This window comes from Sturnira hondurensis, unplaced genomic scaffold, assembly GCF_014824575.4.
Source record: "Sturnira hondurensis isolate 20B ecotype Veracruz unplaced genomic scaffold, ASM1482457v3 Scaffold0002840, whole genome shotgun sequence".
Lineage (NCBI taxonomy): Eukaryota > Metazoa > Chordata > Mammalia > Chiroptera > Phyllostomidae > Sturnira > Sturnira hondurensis.
This window is the reverse complement of record NW_028075471.1, coordinates 32,474,071-32,498,958: the sequence shown is the minus strand read 5'-3', so window position 1 is coordinate 32,498,958 and position 24,888 is coordinate 32,474,071. Positions and strand designations below refer to the sequence as shown.

General features: G+C 41.0%; 1 protein-coding gene across 2 annotated transcripts in view; it reads right to left on the bottom strand.

Moving 5' to 3' along the window:
- Positions 1–415: 415 nt before the first annotated feature.
- HIBADH (3-hydroxyisobutyrate dehydrogenase) overlaps positions 416–24,888 on the bottom strand; it is a 104,439-nt gene continuing 79,966 nt past the window's right edge. Inside the window, exons 5-8 of one of the 2 annotated variants that reach the window (XM_037041242.1) lie at positions 14,660–14,793; positions 13,002–13,078; positions 5,564–5,720; positions 416–1,368 (exon numbers count right to left, since the gene is read on the bottom strand). In XM_037041242.1, the coding sequence (XP_036897137.1) occupies positions 1,210–1,368; positions 5,564–5,720; positions 13,002–13,078; positions 14,660–14,793 (527 nt within the window). In that variant the 3' untranslated portion in view covers positions 416–1,209. The remainder of the gene's footprint in view (positions 1,369–5,563; positions 5,721–13,001; positions 13,079–14,659; positions 14,794–24,888) is intronic. The other variant, XM_037041243.1, reaches the window with a different exon arrangement.

Here is a 24,888-nt window from a genome sequence, read left to right as displayed (position 1 = left end):
ATTTTCCCCTCCTTACTGGTCACTCTTCCTCAGTGCCCTTTGCTGGTTCTGCCTCATCTTCTCAAACACCAAAAGTCAGAGTAACACACGGCTTGAAACTGGACCCCCCTCCCCCATGCAGATGGCTATTAGGCATCTCAAATAAACTCCTGATTTGTTTCCCCCCAAATCTCTCACGATCGCCCCAGAGCGTGAGTGGTAATTTCTTTCTTCCACTTTGTCCACCAGCCTTGGAGTCATCCTTGACTCCTGCCTTTCTCCCCTCAGTTAGCAGCTCTCTGACACCCAGAGTCTGCCCTCCTCGCCCCCTCCGTCAAGCCGCTGCGGTGTTTGACTGGATTTGTCTGTAATGCCCGTTTTTCCGATCAATCGACTGTTCACTGAATGACTGGTAAGACACAAACACTCCCATAAATGGGTTATCAGCATAGAAATTTATTTGAATTCAAAATAATATTGTTCTATTTAGAATACTATAATAATTATCTAAAGCAATTGTCATTCAGTGGCTCTGAAACAGGTCTAAAGACATCATTCTTTTGAAGTCAAAAATATGTAAGAAGAATGTACAAGGAAGGAAAAATATAAAAGACAAGTTTACTGAGTATTGGGAATTGTTACAAGGGGGACACACTCAGATACTGTAATGGAGTCCAAATTATAAAACACACAGCAAGGAGTTCTCTCGCTTCAGCAATCCCCTGGAAAACAGCTCAGTAGCCCCAGTGGCGCGAGAATACCCCCACTCGGTCGTAACAGGGCGAACTTTCTGAGGGACACGGGTAGTTATTCACTGTACTTCCCCTTTCTGCAGCTCCTTTCCTCACACCGATTTCTTTTTGTTTCCCCTTTAAGATTGGTTTCATGCTGTTGAGAAACTTTTGGTTTTATTTGTAAATTGGAACGAACAACATCCTGGAGGAAGTAGTTAGTCAACGATCGAGTCAAAGATGAGCAACGATCAAACTTTTGAAACAGGTCAACCAGCTGTTTAACAGAGACCATTGGGGGCTAACAGAAAAAAAATCCGATACTGTACATTTGCTAAATAGATACAAAGAATATGCAGGAGAAAATGGGTGGAAAACCCATCTCACGGTGACCGAGACAACCAAAAGCAGACGGGTGACCTCTGATCAAACTCGCTGAGCCTGTGGAAGCTCCGAGTCAGAGCTGGGTTTCCACAGCGCCCACGGCCCCCATACCAGCTCAGAAGGTCTCCTCCTCTCGCAGGTACTGGAACACGGACGAGAAGTCTTTGTTCGAGTAGCCCTTTGCGCACATCATCCTGTAGATCTGATGGGCCTGACTGCCAAGCAGGATGGGGCTCTTTGTGCTGGTAGCAGAGTCTTGTGCTAATCCCAGGTCCTAAGTCAAACAAGGGCAGGAGAACACAGTGAGACTGGCAGGCGAGGCGCACTTTGGAACTGCGGCTCCTACTGCTTCGGTTTCAAAGGAGGAGAAACGAAGTCCGAAAAAAAGAAGATACTTACAAACTCGGTAGTAAATGGTGTATGTATTTTATATAAGTGCTTTCATAAAGTTACAAAACTGCTCCAGACCGAAACTTTGATTTCTGAGTGTCCCCTCCGCTCCCCACTCCCCACGAGGGTTACTCTACAGGTGAGATCACACAGACAAATGCTTTTCCAACTCTGCAGAAGCCCGAAAGCCCAAACCAAACCCTATTTTGGAATCATTAGCCTACCCATTCAATCTCTTATTCAACAAATATTTAGCAACTCCTATGTGTGGGGCACGGTGCTGAGTGCTGGTGATACCAAGTCACTACTCTCATGGATCTTACTGCCCAGTGGGATAGACAACAAAAACAGATACTAAAATTCCACCCAATGACACGTGCTGTGAAGAAAAATAAAGCAGAGAGGGGGGTTAGAATGTGATGGATGGTAAGGAGGTGGGGCAGAAGAAAGAGACTTCTGATGCACAGAACATGTAGGGAAGACCTCCCCGAGCCGAAGAGACTGGACCTCAGGCCCAAACGCTGGGGAGGCAGACTTCTCTGGAGAGCTGGGGGAAGAGCATTTCGGGCAGACAAAGTGGCAGGGTCAAGGTCCTGCGGTGGGCAAATGGAACAGTCAAAAAAATACCATGAAGGTCAATGAGGCAGAGCTAGAGCGAGCAAAGGGCCAGGGCGGAAAGTACATGAGCCGGGACGGGCAGGGAAGGAACACGGAAGAGTCAGTGTCTGGACTTTAAGTCCAAGGAAACAATTGTCTTCACAATGACCCTGTAACATCTCTCAGATCTAATGCTTCATTCTGCAAGTTTCAGAAAACTTATGGCTATCTGAAAACAGACAAAGTTAACATTATAAATCTTGTATCATTAAACTGTAGCTAATGGATACCTATGACCCTAAAAATGAAATCTTGTCCAAAATTGAATTATCCGGGGTACACAGAAGACAATGGGGGTACAGGTAACTGAAACAAGATCCCCCTTATTTCAGTCACTTGTGAGGGTAAGAGCTGCAAACAAGTAGCAAGACCAACTAGATTTTTCTCCTTACCATTGCCACGCTCATTCCCTCGCTCAGGGCAAAGTCAACAAGCAAAGAAAGGGGGAGACAAGAAGCAAGATGAGAACTGTTTCTACTCTTTGAAGAACATCCTTGAAAACAGGGCAATTACTGATACCATCTACTCAAGGGAGAAAATGATTCAAAATAAAAACAGGCAAAGGTTAAAGAATGAATGAAATCTCTAGCTTCGTAAATATGTATGACACCACAGGCACAAATATTATTTTGTGTTTATCTGCATAATTTTCACATGTAAACACATAGATTTGGAAAATCTACTTAACCTTGAATTCTTCTATAGCTTCGACTAAAAAACGAGTTTAATTATCACCCACACACTGAATGCGTGTGGATGACTCCATGGTTGCTCACGACCCGACAGACAGACAAGCCTCTTCTGTGGACATCATTCAGCGGCACATCTGTGAGATACTTTTAAAGGACCAAGACAAATATACACAGAAAGACAGCCCTTAATTTTTAACCCAGTAATACAACTAGAATATAAGAACTCAGAAAAACAACACAACGAGAAGACAACCCTGTTGGGGGAAAAAAGAACCTGTTAAGGCTTTTTCAAAGAGGTAAGTAAATTATTCCCCCAAATAAGAGTTCATAAAACCATAAAAAGGGAAATGAAAATGCTTTGGTAGCTGCTGTCTGAAAGGATGAACATTCTAAAGACGGAAAGGTGGCCTCTCAATCCTGTCCGTCAGGGAAACAGGTATGTTGGGGAGGTACCAGGAGTCGTCATCATGGTTTCCCAAAAGTTGTTTCTGAGTGCCCGTGAGAGACAGACCTCAAGGCTGGGGGGCTCAGGAGAATGATCTAGTTTCTGTATCAACTATGTTTTCTGACTACATACGTACAACACGTCAGAATTTTATGTTAAGATCTAGAAATAAATGTCCAAATCCCTACTTTCACAGCCTGCTAGCATCATATTCCAGGGCACAACGACATTCAATGGCAGTTAAACACAACATCTCTTTGTAAAGTAAAGTCCCGATCTGCACCAGAAGGTATAACTGCAGCACTGATAGGGATTTCTTCCATCTCCATCAGTTTGTCCGTACAACTGGCTGGGGTGTGTTCTTGCTAACAGCTCTCTGAGGTGGTGAAAGACTATTTTTTTAAGTTCCTTTCTAAGTCCTCTCATCCGAAGCAACATTAAGATGAGTTCCTCTTTGTAAGGTAAATGACAGCTGCATTTCTCAGGGGAAATGAGAGTAAAACAGAAAGTAGTATCCGTATGTTTTACTACGGTACTGTCTATGCTACTAATTGAAAAGCTACCTTTTATTATCCCGAAGATCATAGCAGGTCCCTCCTGGGCAGGGACCCTGGAGAAGTGTGGCCACAGCAAAGGCGTCCAGTGGAGTAGAGGGCGACTCTGGAGAATATGGCCCAAACCGAGCCAGCGTTTCAGAAGGACGGAGGCCACGCAATTCCACACCCTCTGGTGGGAGGCCTCCTACCCCTCATTTCACTTTACTTGTTAGCGGTCTCCTCTACTGGAGCCCTTAGCAGTATTTTAGGAACCAAATAAGCTAACAGGTCACAACCCACTTCATACAGATACAGAAAGGAAAGTGGGCATAAATGTGCCTCTTTCATTTGTCCTGGTGCCTAACACATCACCCTGCGGTGCTGATGAGAACAATGCATCCAAGGAGCTCCTTCCTATTTCCATGCACAGCCACACAGCACCGTGATTAAAGGAAGATATGCAAACCTAAACACAAGGGCCAGATTGGCCTAAAAGTATTTTCTAAGATAAAACATGAGAAGAAACAAAACTGTAAAACAGGAAACAGAAACAAAATGAGAAGCATCAAACATTGCTTCGTGCACTAGATATCTGAAGTGCCGGGTACAGTGCCAGGAGCAGAGCGGAGGGGCGAGGAAGGCTGAGCCAGGCAGAGAGAGGCTCAGTGACAGAGGACAGGAGGCTGAAGCAGAGAGGGGAACAAAGCTGAGCCGGTGAGGCTGGTAGAGTCCAAGGGCCCAGTAAGACTGCCTGCGGAGTTGGGCTTTAATCTATGAGTAGCTGGAAACCACAAAAGCAACAAAATAGGAAAACACGGCATCACCAGGTTTTTACATGTCAGGAAGCTCATGCTTCCCTGAGATGGAAAATGAACAAGAGAAGACGCGGATGAAAGGCAGGGAGACCAGGCACGAGCGGATATGCCGTCGCCTGCATGAGGCTCAGCCAAGGTATGGGCTGTGGCAGAAGAGAGAGTGGAGGACTCAAGGCATCGTGAGGAGCAGGACAGACAGAACACTGAGGGGTGGGGGTGGGGGGAGGGGAAGGGGCATGTATCCAGGGGTGGGCACTGTTACTTTTGTAGTCAGGGAAAAAAATGTTAATTGGGGGAGGTGGGCATAAACTCTATGCAGAAATACGAAATTCTGTTCATCTGTACAGTATTTCCTAAAGCTGAGATCACAAGTGAGAACACAAGTGAGAAGAGGCCAAGCTTCCTTTTCAAGTGACTGTACACACAAACACATATTCCTAACCCAGAACGATGTATGTAGACACCCAGTATCGTGAGAAAGAGCCTCTCTCCTGTGGCGTGTGCATCCCATGCCAATGTATTACTGACCATCAGAAAATTCCTACTGCTTCCCTTTGAAGGGCTTGGTAAATTAACATAAATTCATGATGGAGAACAACATTTTACCAGCTCAGGTTATAAAAACCCCAAGCACAAAAGAAAAATCCCAGCCCATTCTTCTCATTTGAAAAGTCAGGAACAAAAATGAATACAATAAGGATTTTTATCTAAGTTTTAACTCCTTTCCAGTGAGTAAGTGAATCATTATTTCAATAATTTGCCTGGTAGGATTTTGCCTTCCATGTCTACAAGCTTTGTTAAAGGTTGGGGAGGGACGAGAGTAGGGAGGGAGGGAGGGAAGAGGGAGGGAGGGAGGGAGGAAGGGAGGGAGGGAGGGAGGGAGAATCAGACCATGAAACACCCAGGCCTCGGGCAGCCTCTGCATTTGCCATACCTTAGCCATGAGCGTTGTACCGAATCCACCCTGATAGTTGTTAGCCGAGGGGACGCCATCCATCACTCCAGGGACAGGGTTGTAAGTGTCACTTGACCAACACCGTCCTGAGCTCATATTTAGGATTTTAGCCAACAGTTTTGGGTCAAGCCCTAACCTGTCAAAGGTCAAAGAAAAGAAGTGTTAAATGTCAAAATGTGCAAGTCATGCGTGACTTATCTATGAGTGAGGATGCTCTGTCTTCTCTCTCCATTTATTATATGTCTTCGAAAATCAAAGCAGATTGATGAGAGTGAAAAATCCAATCTTAAATTATAAGGTATTAAAAGCAAGTGATTAAACAATTCTGACAGTCTGCAATGAAAAGAAACCTGCATGGTCCCACTTTTTAGAAATAACACACAATCACATAAAAGTGTTGCTGGTGAATCACATGTGGGTTTTCCGTGGAAAAACAAAACGTCCTCTGTTGAACATTATGCATTTATGTGTCACACAGAACCTTACACTCATACGATCATCTAGATTCTACACTCTTTTTTCACAAACGATGTATTTCAGAAAGGAGTACTGACAGGTAAACCAGTCCCCATGTGAACCTGTGTGGACGCATATTCATTTCTGTTTATTCTTTTAGCTTTTCTGAGAATCAATGCAGGAGATGAGCCACGAGCAAGCAGTACAATGAGCTTAAGAGAAGTTATCATTATAGAAGACATTTCTTGCTGCAAACTTTTCCTATTCATTAAATCTTCATCAGACAATCCTGCTTATGAAGCAAGTCTGCACAGAGTTGTGACATATGCTACCTACTCCAAGACATGCACCACAGTTCTGGGTCAACTGCTGATAAGGTGACTGATCCTGATAAAACAAAGCTTGCCCGAGCGGAAACATCATTTGTTCTATCACCGAGCTGATGGCATAAATGGCTCTTCCATGTGGACCCAGGGAAAAAAAAAGAATCAAAATGCTGCATGACTTAGATCCTCAGTCTCTTACTGCAGTTTGGGAAGCACAGTTTTGCTAAGTATCACTAAATCAAGATTCAAATAGAATTTGCTTTTTCTTAAAACCAATTAAGTGGTTAGTGGCATTGGCTCCTTCGTTTTCTGTAAAAGGTAACCACCTAAAGCAACCTGGGCATAGTAAATGAGGACCTTCATGTAAATGCACAGAGAAACCCAATAAAGGCCTGTCATGACAGGGCCGAGGCTTTTGCTCCCCTTGATGGAAAAGCCATGCTGTCCCTTTTCCTCCCCCAGACTGGGTAGTCTGTGTGAATGTCTCATTTCATCCATAATGACGTGAACATTGTGGGCCGGTGCCCACATCAACACCAACTGTACATTTTGGCACACTTAGGTTCTTGTTTATTTGTTCCAGATATATGCATGCTGACTTCAAATCTGAATATCATGACCGGTGAACACTTTTCCAATGTTAGGACAGGGGCCTCAGGCTGATAGCCAGGGAGCGTGTGGACTCACTGTGTAACGTAACTGTTCTGTAATACTATTTGCCATGCCATGTACATGAATTCACATGGTAGATCGTGTTACAGTGAGGCTTTTTCCTAAGGAGCATAAGAGACATAAAAGATCCACTCTAGATTGGCCATCACACATTCTCTTCAACCGTAGACTGCTGGGAAAAATCCCAGCAGTTTCATTCACTCTTTCATAAAGATCCAAGTTAGTTCCATGTATAGTTGCTACTGATACTTTCTTTCCCCTATTAAGTAAAATCAAGCTATCCATGCTGTTGCAGCAGATGACTTAGGAAAAGAAAAAGCCAATGTGTTTAGGGAAGAATTGTAAGAAGTAAAATCATGCATTAATAATTAGATAATTTGCTATAATTGCAAGTATATTCTCTAAGAACATAGAGATGTTGAAGAATTCAACATACAATGTTGAAGAATCTGTATGTCTAATGTGTTCCATGAGCAGGGAATACTTTTAAAGATCTGAAAATAATGCCTTTCCCTTTCATTTGAAATATAATTTAGGGGCTTCCTAATTTCAGATTCTTTTAAAATGGTTTATCCTATTTCAAGCTGCAGAGTTACTCCCCTCTTTAAAATCCATCAGGTTACATTTAACAATCCCTGACAACCATCTTTATTACTAAAGACATTCACACCCTGTCTGTAATAAGAAAATGGTGAGCAAAGCTTATCATCCTTTGTAAACCCCTAAACTTCATTTTCCTCTAATGTTCAAGGAAAAATACTGGCACTAATTCCTGGAATCGGTTTTGGTAAACATACTACTACTTAGAAGCTTCCTGAGGGGCACAGGAAAAGAAGAGGTGGCAGTTGCTATGTGCTCACTTCTCAATCTGATGCCCCCCACCAAGCCGATTCCCCTTACAAGAAGGCTACTCCCTCTCCGCTTTGCCTCCACTCTCCACCCTGCAGCAAAGTGTATCATTAAAAAGAGCAAGTTAGAAGTGTTTTGCATTTCATCTTTCTGAGGATTCTTTCACTGGCACATATATAACTGACAGTTAAAATTAGACATGATATTAAAATCAGTTACTGAAGTCCTCTGTCTTCCACTGTGCCCAAAGCTTGTAATGGTCTGAAACCAGCTAGAATACACAGTAATTGTCATTCAGAGAGTCTATCCTAGAACGTCATGCTTCACTGGAGAAGACTGAGTTTCCATCTGAAATCAACAAATTAATCCAAGACAGGTATCTGAAAGGGCAAGTTTAATAGGAAGCAGCTACTGGGCTCTCAACCATGATAAAATGTTATTGCTGTTTCCCTGTAAATTGGCTGGGAACATATGATACTTTCTGCATAAGAGCCCCATTGCTGCTCAGGAGATATACAGCTCAAGCCATCAAAAGGATGACAGTCTGTCAGTCCCCATAATAACTTGCCACTGGATGTGGTTCGAGAGTGCACGCATGCACGCATGTGGCTTTACGATTGCTGGAATGTTCTCTGATATAAACAGAATGAATTTATTGCTCTGACGGCATATATAATGCAATTCAAATAAACGTCACTGTGTCAAATCTACTCACCTTTAAAACACAAGAATTTTAAATGAACTATTGGGAGAAATAAAAATGCAGAAACTGTAAAAAATTTAAAGACCGTCCAAACGTTTACCTTTGCTGTAGCCAAGGCTTTTAAGGACCAAGTTAGTTGCTCCCTTTATATTCTCCATAAGTATCCACCTATACTGTTTGGTTTTACATCAGAACAAAGCAAATAACGTCACTAAACCGAGGGGCTCGTACACAGGAACAGCTCTAGACAGGACATGTCTGAGACCATGTCAATCTTAGTCAATCACCCAGTCAGTCACTGAATGCTCACACAGATCTGCCAAGGTGACCACAGTAAAGAAGCTAAGACTAAATAGTAATGCAAAAAAAAAAAAAAAAACAATAAAAAAACTTTTTAACTTCCAACAGCTGGGGTGGGGGAGGGGGTGGGAGGAGAAGATAAGGAGCTGTGCCTGCTTCCGAGAGTGGGCCAGTGAAGCCACCCGTCCAGATACCTTTTACCTGAGGCAGGAGAAGTGCCTGCCTCCCTCACTCCCTCATCCACTTGGCAAATCTTCAGAGTGCCAACTACATGATAAGTATGTTCTTAAGATACAGCAATGAGCAGACAAAGCCATCCCCCTTCATGGAGCTTGCATTCCAGTTAGGAAGATGCAATCAACGAAAACATAATGCCAGCTAGTGAGTAGTGTTATGAGAAAAAGCATCCCAGTGCAATTCAATTCAATTCCTAACCACCAGCACCATCACATCAATCACCACCATGTATCGAGCACCTACTACGTGCCAGGATCTGTTTGTTTGAAAAGATTTACATGGAATAACTCATTTAATCTTAACAACAACCCTATCGATAGATGCTATTATTTCTGTCATGTCATAGATGAGAAAAGTTTCGGTCTACAGCAGAGCAGAGACGCCCAAACTTGCACCATCCTGAGTCTCTCTGGGTCGTGTGGGTAGTGAATTTGATAGCCAAACAGCCAACCTGATGGCATTTTATCAGCTTATTAAGAAATTCGGTCAAACTTTTATTACGAACCTTTTGTCACTTATTAAATCTACGAGGGCATATACTTAAGGGCTTCAGTCATCACCTGACAAAGAAAATGACAACTTCTACGGGCAGCAGCCACGACACTACAACTATGCTTGTGGGAAAGTGTGCATCTTGTACAGCGTTTCAGAAGTTCAACTGCTCGTTAAGCTTTAGGTAGAAAAAGACAAGACGGGTGTTGCCGCAGGGGCCTGGGGCCTGGTTGGTAATGCAAATAACTTCTACTACCACTACCGAAAACGATAAAACAAAGACAATTCCCAGTGGAGCGAAACTAAAAACAAAGTAACATAATTCACATTATCGACGCCGTTCCTCTGCGATGCACAGGAACAAAAACTCTCCATCACAAGCAGGGCACTGTGAGCGCCATGGAGCTGTGTTCTGAGTCCCCACGAGAGCCCAATTAGAAGGCAGAACGGTCTCATAAAAAAGAATCCTGAAATATGTTGTATACCAATATTTTTTATGGTTTACTTTTTTATAGCATTTTAAACTTTCACTAACATCCATAAAGACTCACTGTAAAAGATCATAGAGTCAATAAGAGTTTTAAACTGTAAGAGTTTATTCTTCTCCTAAAAAAAAAGGAAGTATCAGTGTTCTGGAAAAACAGACTTAGGAGAATGAAACTAATCAGAAATGATCACTCCATAGAAACAGGTGACTCAATTTGTGAATGTTGACATTAACACCCTAAAAAAACTCTCACTTCAGAGTGAACAGAATATAAATATGGCTGAAGCACTTCGATGCTGTACGGCTTTGTGGGAATTTACTATTTGGGAATTTATGTTTGCTGATGCCAATTTTCTCTTTCACCTTGCAAAGCTCAGTAAATTGTGGCTGCTCTCTATACTCTATTAGAGAGCAATCCTGTCATTTTCAACCACGTCTGTAATCCACAGAGCAAAGACAATGGCAGAAGCAATCATTTCTAGAACTTTCCAACCACTAGAATCTTCGTAAGATAAATGATAAAATCCTAATGTTATAAAAATAATTAATATACTCTGAAGCACAGAAAACATACAGGTCGTTGTAATAATTAAGTAAAACTAGTGAGTTCCTGCTTTGTGTTCAAACATAAATGTATACAGTAATGCTGATAGAGTTTTGGAAAAAAAGGAAGCATTTGAAAGTTTCATATTTCTAAATATTGTTTTTATCATAGTGGATCAAGGCCAGCGACAAGATAAAACCTATTTATTGCTTCTGCTTTTAACAATTCCATTTGGAATTTTATCACTTTTTGTGTTTTCTTTGATAAATCACTCTAGTATCTAATGTACACATTTCAGTCAATTCATTTGATTCAAATGATTTTCATCCTGTTTTTGATAGGGAAAAAGCCCCCTCCCGCTAGCCTAAGAATGCCACAGAGTAATCTGACTTCTGCATCTGCTTCTGTAACTTGCTTCTGCCAGGCAGCCACAAGAGATCCAGCACCTCAGATATCCCCGAATAAGGAATAGACCTAACTTCTGCATTTGCTTCTGTAACCTGCTTCTGCCATGTAGCTTAGAAAGAAAGACAGGAGTATAAAAGTAAGACCCCCCTGCCACTGTTCGGGGCTCAGAATTTGGAGGTCACTCTCCTCTGAGCCCGTGCACGTAATAAAGATCATGCTCCTGAACCCCTCGGTGTCTGGTCGCTTCATTTTTCTGTAACATTTTCTATTAGCTGGTATCTGGAGTTGGACTTCCACAAGCATCTACCATACAAAAACATCATTTTCAAAGGGCAAATGATCATCTCCTAAGGGTTTTGCTAGGAAAATCATCTTTGGAATGCCAGAGGACACGTCACTGTGCCCAGGGTGACGCCTCAGGGCAGCAGCTGAATGTAAACACTCAGGCACAGATAAAGAAGGAAGTTTCAGTACGACCTCACCTGGATTCGTCTATGCTTGTACACTTCTACAATGTTTTCAATTATATCCAGAATAATAAAGATAACATTCTATAGATGCACATGTATATTAATGCTCTAATCCTACTGTCAACACCAATTAATTTTGTATGCAATTTTGGTTTCAGAAATTTACATTTTCTTCTTCTATGAAATTAGTCTAGAGGATGGACATGTAAACAAGTCATTAGTAACCAGTTTTTCAATTATAGTAAGTGACCCATAGCCTAAAATTGGCTACAACAAAGAACAACAAATAGCTTCCTATATACACTACCAGTTTTATTAAAGCTTTGTACAGATATGCTAAGCTTCCCATCTTAGAGACATTCAATTTTAAAATGTAAATGGTACAGGATATTGATAAACCAATTAGCGCTGATGCAAAGCAAATTCCTCTTTTATCTCAATTACAACATGACAACTTAATAGGTCAAGATAGTTTAACATCTGAGACAAGGACAATTCAATAAAACAATAGTATCTTGATATGGTAATTAAGAGAAAATGTGAATCCATTACTATGTTTTAAAAAATACCTCAAGTACTTGGGTTCTTTTTATTGCTTCTATCAAAAGTTGTGATACAAAACACCAGTGTGATTTGTGATCTATTTGGTGAGTAGTTTTGGAAAGTGTGAAACAAACATGTGAATAAAACATCTTGCTCTGTAAGCGTTTTTTAAAGTAAGAGATACATATTTATTATATTCATGAAATCCAAACATTAAAAAATTAGGTAATTAATCACAAGTAGTATTCCTAACCCCTCAAATTACAGGTTAAAATTTAGACATCGTCATAGGGCAAACAGGGCTCCTGAGGCGCTTTAAGTGAAGTGTGGATGCCACTTTATTTTAGTGGAAAGATACAGCTTTAACGTCAAGTGACAAAGCCACAGGCACGCACAGGAGTTAAAGCTTCATAAATGCCATCCAGTTGAAGCAATAAGCAACCAAGAGCCCTTTTAGTATAGATTTGGGGGGCTGTATTTAACATAGACACACAAAACAAGGAACGTGGTAACATAACACTTGAATTCACTGTACATTAAAACCACGTTTTATACAAATCTGTCCTACACAGTCAAAGCATGTTGAAATGGTACAGTAAAAGTGTTTCTTGCATCTCAACAGCATAGAAGAAATGGAGCTTCCACATAAAAAGGATAACGAAACTTCGGATATACAGTGCAATACATGTGATGGCCATGGCAGAAAGTACTCTCCCTCTGCAGGGTCCCACGAGTCATCAAATAAGCGAAGTCTATTAAAGTTCAATAATGAAGTACTTTCAAACATTCCTGCACCCACTTATTCACCTCTCATAAACTTTTTTTTCAACATCGAAAAAATCAACTGGAAAAGTTCATTTGATTAGCACAGAAGAAAGAAAAAGAGAAAAAAAAAACTGTGAGTACATGAAAATGTACTGTGCAACAAACCTGATCCCAAGATTCATGGCTTCGGCAGTTCCAATCATAGTAATGGCTAACAGCATGTTGTTGCAGATCTTTGCGGCCTGAAAATAAATCGAGTACATATTGAATATTTTTATTTTTGAGTTGTAATTCACAGGAAGTTTTTCATTGCCCAATTCCACGTGCTTTTTTCTAAAAGAGAGAGCATTTGACAGCTGATTCTCCGAAATGGGGAAGGGAACAGGGTGCCACAGGTTTCCCTCGGAGCCTAATGTGCCATCCCAAGGTGGGGGCCTGAGTTTCTCTTCTACTAGGTGGGAGCCCACAGAGCGCCTCCTGTGGGCTCAGCCTGATGGGGATACTGATCTACAGGGCGTGACCTCTGTAGATTTAAGGGGTGGGGCTTATATTCTAATTGGTGAAACAGGAATAATGCACTGAAGGAGAAGGCAACGGACAGACGAAAACAATGCAGTGTTAACTTGTCGTGGTAGAAGCTATCGGACACAGACATTAGCAGTTCCAAAAAACAAGGTCACTGAGGGAAGGGGCAGAGAGGAAGTGGAACCTGAAACCCTTTCTCAAGGCCAGGCAGGATTTAATTAGGCAAAGAGAGAAAGGAGGAGAGGGGAGTGGGGGCCGTGGGGGAAAGGTAAATATATAGGAGCATGGGATGTTCCTGAGAACAGAAAGAAAAAGGACTCACGTGTGCATGTTTTTCAGGAATGGCAAGAAATTTGATAGTGAAGGCTGGGGCAAAAGCTATGAAAGCTACAGAAGGTGGAGAGTTAAAATGTGACATGATGGGAAACAGGGATCAGTTCAAAGGTTCAGAATGGGGAAGCATTACGATGATACAAGCATCCTGATGGAGCTGGTTTCGATGGAGTGGGGCAGAGTGGTGAACCCAGGATCGGAGACCCATTAGCCTCTGCGCAGTAAACGAGGTGTGAGACAGTGAGAGAAAGACTGAATCAGGGAACGTCTATCTAGGATGGATAAGACAGACCACGATGAGAGCTGCTGAAGCAAAAATCAATAGAACTAGAAGACTGGACACAGGAATGGAAACAATAGACATATCAAAGACCATACCACAGTCTTGAGTTAGGATCAAGCAGGTGCTCGTGGCCAGGACGAAGCACTAAGAGGAGTGAGTATGTGTGTATCTCCTGGGTGACAGGGGACAACCAGCTTGATTTCCGAGTTCTGAACTTTCATTCACCTCTATCTGACCAGAAAGTTCATGGGACATATTCCTAAGTGACAACTTTTTGGTTTTCAAGAAAAAGATTCAAGTGCACAGATTATATCTACCTGACTGTACTGCAAATAAAGCTACAGCAAGTAATTAGAAAATGAGAAGGAAGATAATAGCAACTCAGAGCACATGGGTACTAAAACAGAAACAGTTTTAAGGACCGTCTCAGTGGTCACTGGGCTGGCAAGTCAAAATCTGAATGATGGAACTTGGTATCTTTTTTTATAAGTTTACTGATTGAGGTCTACTTAATTCCAACAGGAATGAAGGCAAATTAACTGAATCCAAATTAGTTGAAGAAAATTTGAGCAACCAAAGAGTGCACAGATTAAACAGGGGAAGGAGGAGTGAGAACACAGTCAGGAGTGAGAAATGAACAATTCCGGACCACAGGTCAGGCTTACTAACAGGCAAGCGTTACCTGCCCGGTCCCAACAGCGCCGCAGTACACCACATTGGCGCCCATGCAGCCCAGCAGCTCCTGGGCTGCAGCGAATTCCTCTTCGACTCCTCCCACCATGAACGTGAGGTTCCCAGACCGAGCAGCTCCCACACCTGAGTGGTTTGGGGAAAAGGGAAAGTAAAATTAAATTAGACACAATCCCCAGACCAAATGAAAACATCTTGCTTCCAAATTACATTTGTCAGACATGTGCAGAATATTCTCTGAATCTCTCTGAATTTCTCCTGGAATATTTTAATAATCATATACAATATTATGTAGGCTAATCATAAACCAAAGGAACTTACAGATTTACTCAAACTCTCAATTCATCTTAAATATTTTGGCACAATCATGGAACAACGGGAATGAGAATTTGAAATGTGAATTTTATCATTCCCATGCATCTCTTGTTCTAAGAAATGTATTCAGGAACAGAAAGTGTCTGAAAAAGGTCACCTGTGTCCTGACCAGCGTGGGGGCAGCCAGAGGAGTGTACTGCCCAAGTGTGAATTTGGGGTCTCTGGCTCACTCCCTCGCACTCCACACACGAGCTACAGAAGAGACCTACAGAGAGACCTGACCCTTTCTCCCAAAACAGGTAGGCATTTCAGTAAGAAAATGGATGCTTATTTAGACTGATGACTCTGGTGTGCACTTTCCAGTATTATTCAATTTTTCTTTTCCCTCCTGCTATCCACCTTGTGGGCAATCCATTCCTGGTGATGTGAACAGGAAGAAGAAATAAACTTCTACACTGGTTTGGCCATTCCTTAGCATATTGCACAGGGGTCTGGCGCATGTTCATTAATTGAAACGACTGAAGAAAAACAACTTCTACTTCAGCACAGACAGTATGGCCTAGACTTACCCTAGAAGGGGCCCGTAGGGCTTCATTCATCTACATTTTATTAACTGTAAAATAAAACCAGGACTATTATTACTATGTTTAGTACTACAGAAATCTTAATTCATAATTTTCAAGTTAGGTTTTGTTGTTCAAAACCAGGAAAGTACTAGGAAGAGCTATACTACTACAGTTTTTGCCTTTAGAACTTATATTATAGCACAGCCAGGAATAAAGAAGCCCTAATTGTCTGCACTGTGAATCAAACCTGGCCATTAGAATAGACAGCTGCAAGTAATGGTCTACTTTTTAATTTAATTTATTTAATGAAATACACAGTTTTTATATGTAAAAAGCTCAAGTGAGGAGAGCCCTATTTCATTCAAATTGTGAATGTTTTGCAATTGCCAAACCAAGTAGCCTTTCTATTTTACAGGTCATGCTATTTTTAACTAATTATTAAAAGCAAGGGAAGTCAGCATTACATTAGCCAAACAATTTTGGAAGAGTGAGTATCCACATGTTATGAAAGCCTGGGATGCTCATACATATGGTAAGATTACATTATTTCATAATATTTTCAGAGGCATTTTGGAATTCATTATGTCCAAAACCCCAATTATAACAAATGCTTTTAATTAGCCAATCTGTGACATTTGAATATTCTGATAACACTGACTTTTAAGTGACTATTATTTTCTTAGTTTCTAATTTACTTCAGCTAGATGGTAGATCATTCATGTTTTACAATTATTTTTCTCAATTTCTAAAGCCATTATTATCCAAACCGCACAACCACCCTTACTTCTAATCCTGTTGATCTGACCCAGAGAAATTAGGCAGACAATTTAAGTCAAAGCTTTCAGACAAATTCAGCCCTATCCATCATAGGTCAACTGCTTTGTGTCTAGATTACAGACTGCTAAATAGCTTCACAGAGTCATTTATTAAAGGGAAAATTAATGCTGACAATGGTTCTCAGCTGGTTAATCTTTTGACAGGTATACTTTCTCACTTGTTCAAACACGTATTTCAAAAAGAAGAAATAAGTTACTTAAGCAAGAGAAGTCCACAAAAAAAAAGAATAATTCATCTTTTTATTCAGACGAATGTAGTATTTCCACTCTTTCTTGCTCTCAATATGGTGGTATAATTATTTTAATCATAACCTATACTCCACTGTAAGGGTCTGACTAAACTAATTCTAAAGTTTTTGCATTCCTTGGGACCCGATCTTATCATTCCATACATATTCCTCTGACCGTACAACATTATCAAGCCTAGTCCCACTGCAAAGGCAAAATTCGGACCTAAATTATCCTAAAATACATGTGACCATTTTGAGCTTAGAAAATAACATCTAGAAACCCAGGACTCTTAAGCTATGTAAGACTCTTACAGATTATGGAAGATACTATATACATTTTGATGTTTGTAAATAATAAATAATAAATAAACTTATACTGTCATGCAATTTTAAATAATTCAAGTCCACTTCCCCAAATAGAAAGACACGGATAGCCCTGGCCACACAGCTCAGTTGGTTGTGGCGCTGTCCTGATACACCGAGGTTGTGGGTTTGACCTCTGGTCAGGACACATACAAGAATCAACCAATGAATGGACAAAATAAGTGGAACAACAAAATCGATCTCTCTCAAAATTAATTTTAAAAAACCATGAAATACACTCTCAGGCAGCTGCTAGAATACTGGGAGAAATATTATTTTGCTATTTATTTTAGTAATTACATATGCAAACCCAAAATACATCCAGTGCTTCATTCTATTATAACACAATACTCACTGAACTTTATTAAGATCTTTGATTTTGTTACCTGATCCCTCCATTACACTACCAGCTCTCACAAGGCCAGCGTTGGGGTTTATGTCAGCATTCCCACTCACGGCCACAGTGCGGGAAACATGCAATAGCTGGCTGTTCAGTAAACAAACAATGAACTAGGTTGAAGGAGTAAAGGATCCAGATAGAGTATCTGCTTAGAGAATGTGCCCCTTTCCGGCTGTTATTATAAACATATCACTTAACTTCTCTGAGTCTCAGTGTATAAACATGGGGAAAGTATTCATCACTAACTTCTTCACAGAGTGGCTGTGAATATACAAGGTCTGTCCAGAAAGTATCCAGCTGTGTAATATGAAAAATGGAGGCCTTCACTGAAGACACAAGAAACACAGTACAGAGGACAATGACATCTCAGTTCCCTTCAAAGTAGGCACCTCAGGACCTCACATAGTTCTCTCAATCACCATCAGATGCCCCATCATATTTTCCTGAATCTCATCGAAGGTCTGAGATCCCTTTCTTTCCAAAGGTGACTTTAGTTTGGGGAACAGCCAGAAGTCACAGGGCACGAAATCTGGGCTATAGGGAGGCTGGGTCACCTGGGTGACTTGATGTTTCACCAAAAAGCTCTGCGCAAGATGTGATGCATGAGTGGGCTGATTGTTGTGATGAAAGTGCCAATCACCAGCTGCTCGTAGCTGTGGCCTTCTGAATCATCCGAATCGTTTCCATAGGGAATGTTCAAGCGTAACACAAAATCTGATGCAGATCCATTGCTCAACTCACTCGGTCACTTTGCATGTGATGGCCACACAGTGCACATTCACTCAGGGTGTCTACTGCCCCCACTGACTAGTACAGTGAGGTCATCATTGTTCATACATGCACATTCCAGTCCACTCTCCTGGCAGTGTAACTGCCAGGTTACACTGATGTCACACAAACCATTTTCATTATATTAACAATGGCTGAAATTTTTCCGGACAGACCTCATATTAACACATGCTATAAAACACAAAATGCTGTTTAAATGTAAGAACTTACTACTTTATAACTTGAGTTGGTGATGTGGGAGTTTCATCTTTACCTATACAATGCCTCAAGTCCTTTCAAACTTGGTTATCTAAGTCGTCGGCTTCTCTGGGGTAACTTCAGCCTTTCTGGCTAAATATTAGCTGTCTTGGACTGAACCTATTGACAATGGAAGCAGGCTGGCTCAGGTTAGGAAACAAACGGTCCACAGCCAGTGATGTTAAGATGACAGTGGAGTCCTGACTGGTATGGCTCAGTGGCTTAAGCATCATCCCGCAAACCAAAAGTTTGTCCATTTTCTTCCCAGTCAGGGCACATGCCTGGGTTACAGGCCAGGTCTCAAGCTGGGGGCATGCAAAAGGCAACCAATGGATGTTTCTCTCTCATGTTGATGTTTCTGTCCCTTATTTTCTTTTCCCTCTCTCTAAAAATAAATGAATAAAACCTTTTAAAAAAAGATTACAATGGAGACCACCTGTGAAACCTTTCAATGGCAACACGGTATATGGAAAAGTGACAAAAATGCTGCTCTTGTTTGGTTTTATTCACTTAACAAAATTAAACTAAGAATCAAGCCCTGTGGATGAATAGCCTATGTCCCTGCTCCTAAGAAGTGACACATCTGTGGCCCAACCTCTCCTCACTACCACCCTGAACTGAGCCATCACTGTCTCTCGCCTGGACTATTCCAACAGCCGCCTTCTTGACCTCCCTTCAGCTCTTGCCTCCACTCCAGTCTATGCTTCATACAGCAGCCGGGGGGATCCTTTTAAAACATAATTTAGCATTTTAGCACATAATTTAACATTCGTCATGTTGCTTCCCTAGTCTCAAGCCTCCAACAGCGCCCCATCCTCTCAGTACAAAATCCAAAGTCCTACAAAGTCCCACATGATGTGGCCCTTGGCTGCCTCTCCTACCTCAGTTCATACCATTCTCTTCAATGTTCGCTGCTCTCCAGCCACCCCGGCCTCCTTGCTGTCCCTGAAGCAGGTCAAGGACCTCCCTGTCTCAAAGCCATGCACTTACTGTTCCTTTTGCCTGGAATATTCTTTCCTTTGATGTTCCTGACTTGTTTCCTTCACTTCACTCAGGTTTCTTCTCAACATTCACCTCTTCAGAGAGGCCTTGCCTGACCAATCTAATAATCTAAAATGGTACCCATCCTTCTCTATCCCCTTTTCCTGCTTTAATTTTGTTCACAGCATTTATTACTTATCACCTGCTTATACACACCTCTACGCATCTGTTCCTGGTCTGTATTCCCCAGTGAGAATGAGCTCTGTGACAGCAGTGACTCTGCTGGCTCAGTCACCCCACCGTCACAGTGTCTGGTACATAAGAGATGTTCGGTAAATACAGTCTTTGTTCAGAGAGACAGAGGCAGTGGCAATGGCGGAGGGAAGAGCAAGGAAGCGGATGACTGTGGAACCGGGTGATAACTGATCTCAGAGACCCACACGAGATGTTGAGGACCACGGTCAAAGCATCTGTCATTCTATCAGTCACAAAGTACTCCTTGACCTCAGTGTTTCCTTCTATAAAGTGAGATAACTAAACAAGATTATCACTGAGTTACTTTCAAGCTTCTGAAACTCTATAATTTGGGATTCTCAAGTTTATATGCATCCAGTCCCCCACGTTTATCATAATCATACTCGAAACCAAGGCATATTTCATTTTATACAAATAATATATAAATAGTTCCAAATGAGGGAAAATAATCAGAAAATGAACTTCCTCGAGTAACTACATTAATTAAATCTAAACACTTATGGTTGTCTCTACTGCTTTATCTAACACTTTCCCGGGATGATGCTCTCAGTGTTTCTCCCCCATGACCTGAGCATAAGAGAAACTGACCTCATCTGTACAAACAAATGAAAAGGCAACGTCCAAACCACTCAAAATGGGTGGCTGATACACAGCTATGGTTTCTCTCGGTAGTCTGGCTTGATTTCAGTCAACCTTCGAGTGGAGGAGCACTTTAAGCCTCGAAGTCAGTCCTCCCAACCCCTTACTAAAAAGGTATCACAGGAAGCCTCCATTGTCTAGACTTTCTTCCTTCTTCCTTCCCACTCATGCTTAGAGTTGACAGTAAAAAAAAAAATCAACCATTTGAAATCCATTCTTCAATGGTTCTCAACCCTGGGAATGAGGAAAACAATCCTTGCCTTCAGGAGTTTGAAAACTAGTGTTTGTGACGGCAGTGGGGGGTGTGTGTATCTGTGTGTAGAGACGGAAGGAGAGATAAAGCAAATACACAGTTATGAATAATAAAAGACAGAACTCAGGCTACAGGAGGGGTATAAATATAGTTGTACAAAGGTGCAAAGAAGAAAATGTCAACAAGTATCTATTCAGTGCCTTTAACAATTTGCAAGATCTTTGTGCTAGGTGCAAAGATTCAAGGAGTAGGCATATTTTATGAATCAAAAATCAGGACCTGTTTCCTGGTATTAGATTATTTGAAACACATCTATTCCAAAAAGTCCAAAATGGAAGGTTATGATAGGTGTTAAACACAGTCTTTGCCCTCAAAAGGTCTAAAATATAATTAAGGGAAAGCGATATATACTCAGAAGTACATGCCAAAAGGTAGCATCATATACCAAGTGACCAGTAGAGGAAGACAGTTGCCACCAAATCCTGATCCCCCCTTTCCTTCCATTTTTCAACATCTGTCATTGAAAGAAAAACGAATTCTTGGAAAAAGAAAGGGTGAAAAAGGTATCAACAAATTTTTCTCTGAGAGTAAGGGTCTTGCTTTCAACTGTGAGAAGCCTGGTAAAAATGTTGATAATATTGGTATTCTGAATTCACCTGCAAACTGTGTTCACTGCATTTTACAATAACATGAACTGGGCCAATAGTTTCCTACATTTCATAAGCAGACACTGAGTTCTGCCTGTTACCTCACTGCACAGAACATCCTACGTTTCTTCGCAACAGATACGAGTTTATTTATTAGAACAAAACAATCAGAAAACTGAAAATAAGAATTAAGAACAAAAATAAAACCACGAGACTGCTATAATTCGGATGTTGGAATGCTTAAAGATGTCCTGGAGATTCCTAAGCCTCCCCTCATTTTTTAAAATTCTTGCTTCTTTGCTCTTTTCTGTTTGGTTGTTTCTTTCTTCCTTCTGGTCCACTCCATTGATTTGAGTCCCAGTTTTCTTCCCATCACTGTTGGTTCCCTGTGCATTTCCCTCATTTCACTTAGTGTAGCCTTCATTTGTTCATCAAGTTTGTGACCAAGGAGGAACACACCAAGGCACATCATAATTACATTACCCAAGATTAAAATGAAGGACAGAATCCTAGAAGCAGCAAGAGATAAGCAAACAGTTACCTACAAAGAAGTTCCCATCAGACTGTCTGCTGATTTCCCAAAAGAGACCTTACAGGCAAGAAGGGGCTGGAAAGAAGTATTCCAAGTCATGAAATCCAAAGACCTATATCCAAGATTATTCTATCTTTCAGAAAAGCTTTCATTTAGAATGGAAGAGCAGATAAAGTGCTTCTCAGATAAGGTCAAGTTCAAGGAGTTCATCATCACCAAGCTCTTATTTTATGAAATGTTAAAGGGATTTATCTAAGAAAAAGAAGATAAAAAATATGAACAGTGAAAGGACAGCAAACTCACAGTTATTAACAACCACACCTAAAACAAAAGCAAACTAAGCAGACTCCTAAAACAGGAAGAGAACCACAGAAATGGAGATCACATGGAGGGTTATCAACAGGGAAGTGGGAGGAGGAGAGCAGGGGAGAAGGTACAGAGAATAAGTAGCACAGACAGTGGGGAGAGAGTAGACAGGGGGAGGGCAAGAATAGTATGGCAAATGCAGGAGCTAAAGAACTTAAGACACATGGACATGAACTAAAGGGGGGAATGTGGGCGGGAGGGGGTGTGAAGAGTGGAGGGGAATGAAGGGGGGAAATGGGACAACTGTAATAGCATAATCAATAAAATATATTTAAAAAACAAAAAAATATATAAAACCACAAGACTGGATAATAAATTTCAAATATGGATCCAAGTAACTCTGAAGCCTCGGCAAACTCTATTTGGATGTTTGAGGGAAACATAGGAAAAGCCTCAAGGGAAACATAGCTCTTCCTTGAACTGAGTTACATGTTTTCAAAACTTCTCATTTGGAACTTCATGCAGGAGACAGTAAATGAAATAATGGACAATGTTCTTCATATTTTTACATCGAAAGAAGTGATTTTTTTTCAAGATAAAGTGAGTGAAAACTCAGTTCTTGCTTTCTATCTTCTGCTGGCTAATCTTAGCCTTGTACTTATAACACAGGTCAATATTAACATTAAATCAACACTTTCTATGTTTGTGCTTATCAACCTCCCAATCTGGGCAAATTTACTTGATTTAAGAACCAATGGACTATGCATCAACATGAACATACCAGCAGCTGAAGACATTTATTCAGTATTACTCACCATTTCTACATAGTTCCAAAGTTCCTATTTTCTTCCATTAAGTAGACGTTATTCTCTCTGAAGTACTTGCATGTTTACGTTCCAGCAAAAAGAAGAACTATATAACCCACTACATCTTTCATTTTGAGTCATCATAAGAAACAGTAACTTTCTCTTTTATCTCTTTTAATGGCTTCTGATTTTAAAATTTTTTATTAACTCTAAACACTCCCCTGGTTTCCTCATCTACCCCCTGCACCAAAGCCATGGTGCTGTTGACACTGAGAACACGTTACAGTGGTTGGAAGGCACAGTGATGCCTCACACACCCAGGCCTCTCCCGGGCTGTGCCCTCGTATGAGATTCCCTTCCTTTCCCTCTTTGCCTGGCCAGCTCCTGCTTATCTTTCAAGACTCAACTCATGTGGACTCTTGAGTAGCAGTTCATGGCCATGACTCCCTCTCTTGACTCTTACAGCATTCCTAGTGATCTCTCTCATAAAGCATTGGTACTAATCAGAGATCTTTCTGGTGCTCCTTGTTAAGATCATTCTGGGCATGAGCCATTGGAATCTTAGCACCCAGCATTCAGCACATCTCTGATAAATGGTCACTGTCCTTGTGGGAGGCAGAGAGAAGAAATCAGTGATTAATGATTAATAAAATGACCAAGAACACTAACTAATTCCAGGTCAGGCAATGTTTTCTAGCATATCACAGACGCTCAACCTTGGAGTGGCATGATTCTCCACATGGGGAAATGGCACTTCCACTTGCGGCTGTGCAGACATGCATGAGCATAAGTGCGCATGTATGAAGACATTATCATGAAGACTTAAAAATGAAGAACATATAATCTGAGTTAACAGCCCTGGGGTGAAGGTCATAACCTTGGACAAGTTATACCTCTCAATCTTGCTCCCTCCACCTGAATGTCGTGACAGAAAAGCACTTGCTTACTTTGAAGCTCAAATGAAAGGATGAGCTGAAAAGATATTTTACACAGTTATTACACAAATGTTAGAAAACATTTAAACAGAACAAGTAAATTTACTTGGTTTGAACATGTCAGTCTCTGGCCTAACAGTAACAAAAGACTGAAATTTGAAATTCAGTCTTACTGAGGTGAACCGAGAGTTTTGACAGAAAAACTATTATACAAGTGTTGATAAGTCAGAATAACCATTTATGAGTCACAAATAAGGAGATCATTTTCAATTCTATGACTACTGGAAAGAGACCTTCAAATCCAAAGAGGGAAGAGTTGGAAATCTAAACACTCCATCAAATTAGATATGTCTTTTAACACTGTAAAAATCTTGCCACCGAAGCACTCTCATTGATATATAGCAAAACACAGTAAATCACTTAATTTACTCAAAAGAACTTAAATGTTTTAACCAGTCTGCCGTCAAAAGAGATCAAGAAGAGGACCAATGGGACTTGGGCTGCAATGTGAGCCGTCTTTAAAATGCAATTGTTCTAATCATTTTCTACAGATGCAGCCTCACAAGGGGCTGCTGTCACAGGGACCATTTACGACTTGTTATGGTGTCTCTATTGTTTACCAGCGACATTCGCGGAAAAAGGCGACAGCTGGGACAGAAAGCTGCTACTCAACGAACAATATAATCCCGTGAAAGTAATCAACAAATTTAAGGGTGTTAATTAACTTTACACTTTATCATGTTCAATTAGTTGTCCTTTCTAGAAAAGATTGCCGTGCACAATCAGTTTAGAGCGTGCCATGTTTGATTTGTAAGTGATCACTGTTTCTGTTTCAGAGTCCATGTCAGATGTTCTCTTGGGTTTTGGTGACACAGATGAATGGCTCTGCACATGTTAAGGGGTGATCTGGTTTAACATAAGCTAGCATAACATAACCCCTTGTTAACACTGTTTCTGGTACTATCCAAGCTGGAAACAGAAGAGCAGAAACACTCACAGTACTGTTTTGGAGCCAGATAAACAAAGTTTAGTTAGTTTTTCTTCAAGTAAACACAGACACAAATACATGGAAAAATAAGCAATTTTTCACTATTATTTTTTAAAATAAGGCTTGTCTTTCAGGGGCATGTT